The sequence below is a fragment of the Phoenix dactylifera genome, chromosome 11 (genome assembly GCF_051530095.1).
Source record: "Phoenix dactylifera cultivar Ajwa chromosome 11, Ajwa_hap1_PhDact_Kaust_v1.1, whole genome shotgun sequence".
In the NCBI taxonomy this organism is placed as follows: domain Eukaryota; kingdom Viridiplantae; phylum Streptophyta; class Magnoliopsida; order Arecales; family Arecaceae; genus Phoenix; species Phoenix dactylifera.
In genome coordinates this window covers 22,624,355-22,635,748 of record NC_143200.1, presented here as the reverse complement: position 1 = coordinate 22,635,748, position 11,394 = coordinate 22,624,355, and the positions used below count along the sequence as shown (strand labels likewise).

The window sequence follows — 11,394 nt, the reverse complement described above, 5'->3', positions numbered from 1 at the left end:
CAGGTCGGGTTGAGCAGGTTAAACAGGTTGGATTGGGCAGGTTAAACAGGTCTAAACAGGTTAATGGGTCCGATTGGGCAAACAGGTCGGGTCGGATTAGGCAAACAGGTTACCTGTTTATTAAACAGTTTAAATGGGTCGGGTCGGGTCGGATTACCTGTTTATTAAACATGACAAGTTCAGGTTGTAATTTCTAATCTGTTTAATAAACATGTTGGGTTCAAGTTTATGATTTTCTGACCCGACCCATGTGATCCGACTCGATCCGATTGCCACCCCTAACGTACACCCAGTCTCCAGACCTAGATCCGAACCTCTTCGGTGGATCCGGGTCCAGATCAAAAAGAGAAAACCGGACCCAGACCCGACCCGACCGATCTTTCATCACGGGCCGCCCTCCGGACTCTGTCGTCTCTCTCGCCCCAATTCTCCCCCAAACAAAAAACCCGCACGGAAAGAAAGAAACGAAGCCGGAAAGGAGGAAAGGAGGAGCAAGTAGGAAAGAAGCAGCGGCAAAGAAGAAAAGGGGGAGAATGCCGGAGCTCCCGGAGGTGGAGGCGGCGCGGAGGGCGATAGAGGAGCACTGCTTGGGGAAAAAGATCACCAGATGCTCCGCCGCCGAAGACCCCAAGGTCATCGACGGCGTCTCCCCCTCCGACTTCGAGTCCTCCCTAGTCGGCAAGACCATCCTCGCCGCCCTCCGCAAGGGCAAGAACCTCTGGCTCCGTCTCGACTCCCCGCCCTTCCCCACCTTCCAGTTCGGTCAGTAGCCATCAAGATCCCACCTTTCTCTCGACTTTATATGGTACTGACTCCATCTCCTGACGTTTTAGGGATGACGGGGGCCATCTACATTAAGGGCGTGGCGGTGACCAAGTACAAAAGGTAGTCTGTTTGCTCCTTTTAGTGTCTATTATCTAACAAGATGATATATTGGGATTTCATACAGTGTTGAGGTTGTTTACAGATCTGCAGTGAGCTCGACTGATGAGTGGCCTTCCAAATACTCCAAAGTATTCATCGAAGTATGTTTTCTTTCCTTCCCTATTCGCCCCCGTTATTGTTTTCAATTTGCTATTGGTTGGAATCATGGATGTCAAAATTGTGTTGTAACATGCATGCGTCTCAAATGTCTTTTCTCGCGGTAAAAGGTCTAGTAAATACGCAAGAGAAACCATTATGAACTTCTTGTTGTAAGGCTACATTCTTGTTCTTTAACAAACAAGAAGATGCACTTTTTATAATCTTTATTATTTTTTTTCAAGGCATCTTCATAGTTGCCATGAGCACCTATATTGGCCTGCTTTAACTTGAAGATGGCACCTTGTGTTTTGGATGCTAGATTGATCCTAATTCTCCGTAGATTCTTAAGGTTGTTCTTCATTGCTTTTGGTTGTCTCTCAACTAAAATCAATCATTCTGAGCATGCCACCGCAGGAATCACTTTGGATGAGTTGATGTCTCAAATTTAGCTGAATGGTTTGCTTATGGAGTCTTCAACTATGTATCTTGGGCTTCCTTGAACTCTGGAAAATTAAAGTTCACTTATTGCACTCTGATTATTTAAAGGTTTTATACAATAGAAAGTCAGCTGTTTAGAAGCAATACTTGCTCGCTTTGGATACAGTTTTATGCTTTCTCACATTGTCTTACTAAATATTGTGTTGCAAAAATCTCCATTTTGTCCATCATTGCAGTAGCTAAACTTGATGGAGATTCCCCTACCATGTTCTATGATCTGGAGTTATAAGTTTCGCTTGTTTTGAAAAATATGAGAGAGTCACAGCATAAAACAAAGCAGCAGGAATGTAGTTCTGTCATGTTTGATGCTATCCCTTGTTGTACAATTCCTCTATGTTTGGGTCTGGAAATTATTGTACATGTATCAAGTTCATTAAGCAGTCAATCCATTAGTTGTTTTGGCATATACGTTTATACCGGCACATCTTCCTTGAATTCTGACTAAATTTGATATTTTTGTTTACAGACAGTAATGTCATACTTATTTGCTTTTCTGTTTTATGCAGCTAGATGATGGTCTAGAATTATCTTTCACCGATAAGAGACGCTTTGCCAAAGTTCGCTTACTTGAAGATGTATAACCATCCACTGCATTCTTTATTTCATATGTAACCCTGCAGTCCTTGAGAAGTTTCTCACATTTCCTACTACCTTTGTTTGTTCAGCCAGAATCTGTGCCTCCAATATCAGAGCTAGGTCCAGATGCCTTAAATGAGCTTATGCAGGTCAACGAATTCGTGGACTCGCTCAGCAAAAAGAAGATTGCAATAAAGGCTCTGCTACTTGACCAGGTTGAGGACAATTTATGTCAGAATAGCTCTTACTTGATTTTTTTTTTTTTTTTTTGTAATTAACAAGTAGTAGTTTTAAAATTCCCCTTAAGCTTTTGTTCCTTGATGGAGCTGGTATCCCACCTTCACCTTTTACTGCTTTTGTCCTGGCATAATGAATAGCTGTAATAACATGTAGCTATGTTATGGGAGGCTATGCATAAAAGACATTGATAATTTTGATGTTTGGTACCAATGTCTTTAACTTTTAAGCCATTCACTTTTATAAGTGGATGAAATTAATAATATTGAAGGATGTAATGTGCCTATCACATATACCTTTTTCTAAACATTGTCTTTATTTTTAATAGTAAATCTAATCCTAGTGACAATATTGATGCTTGAAAGTCTAATTTTTAAATAAATCAGTATTTATCAGACTGATAAATGCATCTTTATCATCATCAAGACATAAATTTGGTATATGATCATGTAGTTATTTTATTTTGCTTTTGCATGCATTCACACATGTTTACCAGCAGTGAAGTGCCATATACTGGTTATCATGATACATGGTTCACTGTCTGCTATGGATATGAGGGCAGTCATACTGACTCAAATCTTACCTTGGGTTTATCAGGTATTCAGTAATATTATTTTTTTTAAAAAAATTATACTATGTGTTAAAAATGTAAAATGTGTCAAATACTCAGTTAATCATCAACAGAGAAAACAAAAAAATGTAGGCATTTTTTTCTTATTTCTTCCGAGCAAGGTATGTTTTACATCTTGTACATACATTATATTTGCAAAATCAGCATTTCATTAAAAACATGTTGTAACTTTCTTGTAGCCAGCAATCATGTGTCTCGTCATTTTCTTTAACTGTAATTGTTGTAACCATCATCTGTCCAATAATTGGAAGAGTCCAGCATGGCTGACTGCATCATGTCACCATATGCTGAAGTATATGAACAATGCCATATGAGCAGAAGCAACATATGATAAATTGGAGGCTGCTAATTTGTTAAATGGCATGTATACTATATTGATACCACATTCATGTTACATCGTAGGTTGTGTTGGTCAGTAGTTGTGTGTGTAAAATGATAAAGTTATCAAATCATTCTTCTGTTACATGGATATTTTGTTTTTGTTTCTTCATAGATAGCCTGTAACAGAAGTGTATAAATAATGAAAGGCATGGCATTGGCTTCCAGCGTAGAATAAGATTCTGAAAAATGGCTAGGGCTCTGCTGACATGTTAGCAAACAACAAAGTATGGACAGTAAAACAATTTATTTGGTGGAACCCTAATTCATGGCCTCTTACTGCTTGCAGTTTTCAAAATCTCTTCAACTTCTAGCACAAGTATTGTCATTAAAATTTGACCTCTTACAAACTCATGATCTTGAAAATAAGTGTTCTTTTTGAACATAAGGAGTTCAATTACTCTAATTGATTCATTTAGCTGAGTTGCACATGCAACAAACTGATGTGGTGGCTTATGTGGCACCCAAGTCCAATCAATCTTTAAAGGTATATAAAAATTATGTTAAATGAAGTTTCATATTCTTGATATTTTCTATTGATAACTTTGTCAATGCATGTTTGCAAAGATTTTGCAGTGGGGTGTTAAGTACTTGATGCAAGCCACCTTGTAAATATCTCTAAATGAAACACATAAAGCCATCCAGCTAGACCACTTGGAAGCAATTTTTTTGAGATAATTTTCAGTTTATCATCTCCTGTCGATATTTGAGTTTACTGTTCGACCTATCATATCTTTGCCCCCCCCTGTAACTATAGACGGCTTCATCTAGTTAGCAAAGAGCACTAGTTGTTTTATCTCCTCAAATGTGCTTTTGACTTCTTTCCTGAGATTACCATTTTCAGAACTTGTTTTGTTGTGCAGAGTTATATTTCAGGTATTGGTAATTGGATAGCTGATGAGGTGCTTTATCAGGTCAGTCTGCTTGCATTTCCACATGATGTGGTATTGCTTTAAGTTTGAAGGTTTTTGTTTAGCATTATTGATGCCATCCTTTTGTTTGCATGATCAGATATTCTGTTTTGTGCCTGTCATTTTTTTGTGCAAGTTTTCTGGTATTAGGTTCTTCGAGGTTAGTTCTAGTAATAGCTAAATTGAGTTCTAATAGCAATAGTGAGATCCACCAATGTTAAAGATATTTTAGTATTAGAACACGCATAACATATAATCATTTTCAAACACAATAAAATTAAAAGAAAAAAGATAAAAGAGAAATGAAGTCAATAAACAAAAAAAATGAAATAGACTTAAGTACGAATTTATTGCCTAAATATAGTCTTTGAAGCCCTTATAGTCCTCCCTCTCCCGCTACTACTTGATTTCCTTTCCATGAACTTTTGGCTCTCCTGCTCATGCCGAATGTGGATCATCCAACTACTGCATTTCCTCTTTTTATTAATGTTTATAAAAAATGATGGGTACTTAAGTCGCCTGCATAGCCTATAACCTGCCTGAGCTGTCCTCAGCTGATAGCCTTACTGCTCTAGAGTTAGTATGCAATTATCCTCTTTGTTATCTGACATATCAAATTGACTTTAATTACCTATCACTTCTTTACTTTCATTTTGCAGTCACTGAAACTCATGGGGAGTCCAAGAGTTACTGTGAATCTGTAGACCTATCTATGTGGTAGCGAGCAACTTCATGAATACCTGCTTGAGATAAAAGATTTTGGCCTTATTTGCTAATTTCTTAGCTCAGGTTGTTGTTTATAGTCACTGTAGTTTAGCAGAAAAACCCATTCAACCTTGTCTTGTACGTTTGACAACTTAGCCAAGTGGTATTCAAGCCATAACATGGATGACCTGTCAGACTCATTCTTAAAACTTGGCCGAGTCATGTTCAAAAAGCATGTCGGTTCCTCAGGTTAACCCAATAAGTGGTTGATTCAAGTTGACTTGGCCTAGTCACGTAGATCAATCTACTGGGTTTTCCAATCTTGATGACAAATATTGCGTCCATAAGTGTAGCCTCAAGTCTTTATAATAGGTTTTATCAAGGTTTTGAGCCCATGCTGGTCTGTGCTGATTGGCATGTATGGTGCCAGGTGAACACTGGCACCAGAGACTGTGTCAGAACCACCAACTAGGTTACACCCCTTGTCCACTCTGATTCCATCTGCCGCTGCTTTAAATCCAACTGCTAGACCTAGAAACCAAAAAGGGGAACAAGGGAGTGGGGTGTAATTGTAAAATAAAATTAAAACAGAGGATTGGGAGTCAACAAAAGCTTTATAAGAAATCCATCTCTGTTCGATGCACTCTACATTTATTTCATGATAGGGATTATTTCTTGATTAAAAATCTTTTCAGAAAAGGAACAGTTTGATAAGATCAAGGAACAGTTTTGAGTTTACATGTTGAGATGCCTTATTTGGAGGAACAATGGGAAACCACTCTAGATAGTTCTCGGCGCTTTCCTTATGGTTCCCTATGACAAATTTACTACAATTTTTCTCATCTTTTTATGCAATTCTCATTTTTGAGGATGCTTATGTTTTGCCTCTCAATCCATTCCCTTTGGAGCATCTATGGTGATCACTGTCTTCCATGCATATATCAATCCTTGTGAAGAACTCGTCAATTAAATTTTGCCAGTTGCTGTACCCAGTTTTTTGATGCAATATATTTGTAAATCTTTCATCAAATGATTTAAAAAATCTTGCTGAAGGTTTCCATTCTAAGTATGATTTCTAGCTTCTGGTATTACTCATATTTATAGGCAAGAATTCATCCCCTGCAAATTGCTTCAAGCCTCTCAAGAGAGAGCTGTGAATCATTGCACAGATGCATGGAAGAGGTGAGCATATATAATCACGTACGCCCTTGCGATTGCAGAAATTTGTTTTATAAAAGAAACTGCCTATGATTTATAAAACAAGTACGAAAGATAATATCTGTAGGTTATTCAATTAGCGGTTGAAGTTGATGCTGACTCCAGCCATTTTCCAATTGAATGGTTGTTTCATTTTCGGTGGGGAAAGAAGTCTGGAAAAGTGAATGGTAAGATACTCCTGATACATGGTTCCTTGACCCATTATTTAAATGATTTTACAGGTAATTGAAAAGGCACTGGAAGTTGGAGCTGATAGTAATCAGTTTCCTGAAAATTGGATATTTCATTCCCGTGAAAAGAAACCTGGGAAGGCCTTTGTGGATGGTTTGCTTCCTGACTCATCCTGGCTGGTTTCACAGATCACGTGATATTTGCTTTTACTTTGAATATTTGTTTCCTCTAAATCATGGGTTTTGCCATTCCCAATTGTAGATTATAGTTTTGACATATTTAATCATTCATGGTAGTCCTCAATAATCCCAAGATTTTGTGTTATGATGTGAAGTTCTGTTGCAACATGACTATTTACGTGAAGGACATGGTGGAAATGTTAGCATAAGTATGAATCTTCTATTATTAGGTCCAAGGTTTCCTCGATGTAATGAAAGTTATAATTTCTTCTTTGTTGCACACAATTCTTATGAGAACCTATTAAATCCTTTGATTTGCATTGGCGCATGCTGTATCGAGTGATGTTTATTGAATATCATTCTCTTGATAATCTCAGAAAACTAACAATTATATTTTTATTAGTAGCAATTTAGTTGTAAAGATTCAAATTTCACTCAAAGAATAACATTGGCGTCCTAATATGCCATTAAAAGAAATGCATTATTGTTTGAGCCATCTGGTTATATTCTTTTTCTTCTCTTTTCTTTTCTTTTTCTTTTGAGTAAAGAGCCATCTCAAGATCTGCCGTACCGGTGGCCGGCTGGACCGGTATGGTACCGGTCCGGTCCGGTCCGTACCGGACAGCACCGGTACCGTACCACCGGACCGGCCTGCACCGGTACCGTACCACCGGACCGGCCTGCACCGGTACCGTACCGGCCGGTACCAGTACCGTACCAGCCCAGTACGGTGCGGCGCTATGGTTGTTTTGAAAAAAAATGACGTAGGTTCGCACCGATACGATGCCGGTACCGACCGGTACGGACCATGTACTGGTCGGCTCTCCTAAAAAACCACCCGGTACCGGATTCCATGCAGATCCAGTACCGATCTAGGGTTGGACCGGTACGTACCGGCCCGTACCGGCCGGTACGGGCCCGTACGGCGGACCATAAGCCATCTGGTTATATTCAAACACTACAACAAGATTAATGCAGCTATATTCTTTCTAAATTTAAGGTACTATGGTTGGAATTGATGTAATGTTTCACTATCGTGGTTGAATATTTGAAATATAGACATGTAGTATACTATATCCCTCTTATTTAGTAAAGTTGCACATTTATGTGAGAATATCGTATATATGCACGTTATACAATTGCATACAATTACTACTACAGGAAGACCCTTCAAATTGAGGATAGCTCATTGACCTGGAGTTACAATAGCAGTATGCCATATGTGTTAGTTGATCAATAGACTATAAGTAGGGAAGTGATGACAAGACGTAGTTTGTGCTAGATTTGTAACAAGGAAAACAACCTTGGGAGACCTGTGAGATAGCTTTGTGTTTACACCAATAGGTATACGGATGAAGAGCATTACACAGTAAGGTGCAGAGACTACTAATAGCAGTAGGAAAAGATAAAGATTCTCACAAGCTGAGCCTGACAAACAACAGTTAATTTGTGGCGTTGACAAGTTAGGATGCAGTCTTGAAGATCTAATGGCAATTTCATTTAGAACACTAATGGCTTGGTAACTGAGGGTAGGTTTCTTGAATGGAAATAACATCAAGAATACCATAAGAGATTTCTGAACGTGTGATCAAAACTTGAGTTGAAGTTTCTGACTTAGCAAATTTGATGCGAACTGATAAGTGATGATAAATGTGATATCCACCTTTCAGCTAGCCACAAGATAAATGCAAGTAAAAGAAGAAGAAACATCTGTAGAGAAAGGCTTGCATGGAAATAAGAGGTTGATAAGAGCAAGAATGAGCTAAATCAAAATGAATAGAATGATATCTTATTCTTCTTGCAATGATGGTGGCATAAGGAGCCAAAAATTATGCTAATATATAATTTGTATATTTTTGGTAGTCCAAGGATATCTCCAGGTCCGCTGAACAAAAGAAAGTTCTATGCCATGAAAGATGGATAAGTCAATAATGTAAAATGCAGAGGACTTGAGATTCAGGAACTCAGAGATGCTTATGGAGATGCTAATCCACAATAACCTTATGATATTTTCAAATCTTGTGCCTGTATGAGGGTCATGCAAACAACAAAGAGAGAATGGGAATGAGACACCAGATCTAGATTTGATAAGAAGAAGCTGAATTGATTAGTGTTTGGACATCTATAATAATTTGAAATACCTTAATCTTCTTAAAAAGGCGTCTTCAGGACCTTTGTGTCTAATCACTTCATGTAATAGACTTTTTCAAGTTCCCTGTAGCAGTTTATTAAGTAGAGTTACCTTTAATTAGTCCAGCTCTCATGACCCGAGAGCCATTGCCTCATCTGAGGCCCGAGAATGAGATGGATGAACTATTGCATTTAAGTTGCCAGGTTTATAAACCTGCAAGAGAGATGTTTATGGATATATCTATTGTTCAGTGTATGAATATAGCACAAGTATATGCAGTCATCAAATGTCAGTTGAAAGGAAAATGTATATGATAATCAAGGCAAACTACTTTTGCTTCCACATCATCTCTTAATCCCCCCACCCGGGTCTCTCTCTCTCTCTCTATATATATATATATATATAATTGCTGGTACTTGCTTCTTGAACGAAGTAGTAAGTTTGGGCTTTTCTATCTTTTGACAGGGAAGAAAATTGACTTCATCACAGCAGGTGGCAGAGTAAGTTATCAAAGACAAAAAGGCTCTTCTCTTATTTGATTTATACACATCTCTGACTTACCATTATCTATTTTCTCAGACTTCAGCCTATGTGCCTGAGTTGCAGAAGCTGAAAGGGAACCAATCGGAGAAGGTCAGACAAAGTAAATCAAGAAAGGTGATGTCTGATAAAAATAGTCACGACCAGGAAGAATCAGAATCATCAGATAGGGAGGAAGAGGAATCTAAAGAAGCTCCGAAGTCAAAGAAGAGTGAGAATGCTACTGGAGGTACAAAGAAGCGGCAAAAGAAAATTAATGATGCTGATGACAATGGGGACAAGCCACAGAAACCAACAAAAGGGAGAACAAAGAAACAAGCAAACATGGCAAAGAACTCATCAAACAAGAGAACAAAATCTGGTCAAGCAAGTCCACCGCAGAAGAGGAAGGCACAGAAATAGGATGCTAATACCTAACTTCCTAACCAAGGTGTTCTTTGGAGCAATACATGGTGGATTGAGACTCTGATCTGTCTTCTATGCTTCTTTTGTTTGTTTCTTCCACCCCCTCCCCCCACACCCCACCCCCCCTGTGTCCTTGTGAGACGTTTCCTCTTTTGTTTAGAGGTATATATTAGTATAGATTAAAGTGGTGCTATGCTTCTGCGGTTGTAATATAAAAATAGCGATGCTGACTGTTGGCTAATGCATAGAAGCTTGTTGCCATGGATTTTGCTTGTCTGCTGTCACTGGGAATGCCTACAAATTCCACAGGTAACTGTATATTTAGCTTAGTAGACTAAGAAAAAGCTTGGAAGGCTTCGTGAGGGTATGCTCTAACCAATTTCCATTTTGGCCTTGCATGTTAAGGTTGTAAATGTAAATGTGTTCTAGAATTATTTGAAAGAAAGGTTTTGCCAAAGTTCCTTGTCATCTGTATTCATGGGCAAGAAGCATAACAGATGACAAAAGTGGAATGAACTTCTATTGCTGCTGGTTGCATTATCCACCATCCAAATCTAGATATTACATTAATATTTAAATGCATATGTTGTTTTGGAAGAGAAAAATTTTGGTCAGCTTATGTCTGATCTGTTTTCACCCTTATTTATAGATCTTCGGTTTTATCTTGTGTCTTGAGAAAAGAAAAAGATGTTTTCAGAAGAAGATTTCAAAAATGCTAAACATTCCCTCTTTCCTTTCTTTAGGCTGTCTTATATCTGCCCGTACCCCTCTCTATGTCATTTTTACCAGCATTCTTGATAAGCCAACGGTGGGTGAAAAAAAATCAATCAATTTATCTATATCTCTTGGAAGAAGTTTGTAGGGCAACCTTTTCTAGTGATCTTTAGGAGAGAAAATTGTTGTTTTGTTGGGAAATCTGTCTCTCTCTGTAGTTTAAATATTTGTTAGTTTAATCATCTCTATCTCTTAGAAGTAGTTTGTAGGGCACCCAAGCTTGTATCCTCTCCATCCAGAGCTTCCTCCAATCTTTCGCCTCTCTCTCTCTCTCAACCAATCCTGTTTGGATTTGGTTTCACACCTCTTTCCTTAGCTTCCCAATCTAATATAATTTAGTTCTAATTAAAGAAAATCTAATTGAGTTTAAAATCTTTTTCCTTGTCCGCCCAATTAAATTTGATTTATTTTTATGAAAAATAAAATTTTTATCGGAAAGTCCATGATATCATGGAGTTTAATTAAATAGCTAATGTTATTCTAGTTACGCAAAACATGATAAGAAATAAGTAATAAAAAAAAATCTGAGATGGTAGGGATATCCAGTATTACTCTTCTTGAGAACACAAATTTTGTGTTTCGTAAAATGCGCTTTATGCTAGTTTTCCAATTTGGTCTCTTGAGATACTTCTCTTCGAGTAGATTTTTTATTTCGGCTTTCTGAGAAACTTCTTTTCCAGCGGGCAGCTGTTGAGAGCAATATTTGCCCGTCGAGCTTTATTTCCACCCCAGGCAATATTGTTTCCCAAGATACAGTTCACACATTGACTTAGCGGTCATACCCCTCCACTCACAAACAAGTAATCCATGGCTCGCGGTTTGAATGGTGTCTCTATCAAGATTTCCCCCCAAATACAGGTAGAGTCTCTCAGGTGAATCCTAGGTTCAAATAACATAAAAAACAATTAACTACAAAAAAAAAAGGATTCCTAGTTGTACACCAGCAAGGGGAAAAGGGAGGTTCTACAATATCAATATGCAACTGTTTATAGGCAAGAAAGATGCTGGTTGATGTAG

At 38.1% G+C, this 11,394-nt stretch overlaps 1 protein-coding gene across 3 annotated transcripts; it reads left to right on the top strand.

The window, feature by feature from the left end:
• Positions 1 to 359: 359 nt before the first annotated feature.
• On the top strand, positions 360 to 9,868 carry MMH-1 (MUTM homolog-1). Of its 3 annotated transcripts, none has more exons than XM_026804436.4 (10): positions 360 to 762; positions 834 to 885; positions 968 to 1,025; positions 2,028 to 2,096; positions 2,187 to 2,312; positions 4,207 to 4,257; positions 6,064 to 6,141; positions 6,399 to 6,501; positions 9,124 to 9,158; positions 9,238 to 9,868. In XM_026804436.4, exons 1-10 carry the CDS (start codon positions 534 to 536, stop codon positions 9,598 to 9,600), a joined length of 1,164 nt encoding a protein of 387 aa, XP_026660237.3. In that variant the 5' UTR covers positions 360 to 533; the 3' UTR covers positions 9,601 to 9,868. The 3 variants fall into 3 exon arrangements, with proteins under 3 accessions (XP_026660237.3, XP_038984108.2, XP_038984109.2); XM_039128180.3 differs by lacking the exon at positions 6,399 to 6,501 and adding an exon at positions 6,245 to 6,344 and having other exon boundaries at positions 386 to 762; XM_039128181.3 differs by lacking the exon at positions 6,064 to 6,141 and having other exon boundaries at positions 386 to 762.
• Positions 9,869 to 11,394: the final 1,526 nt, after the last annotated feature.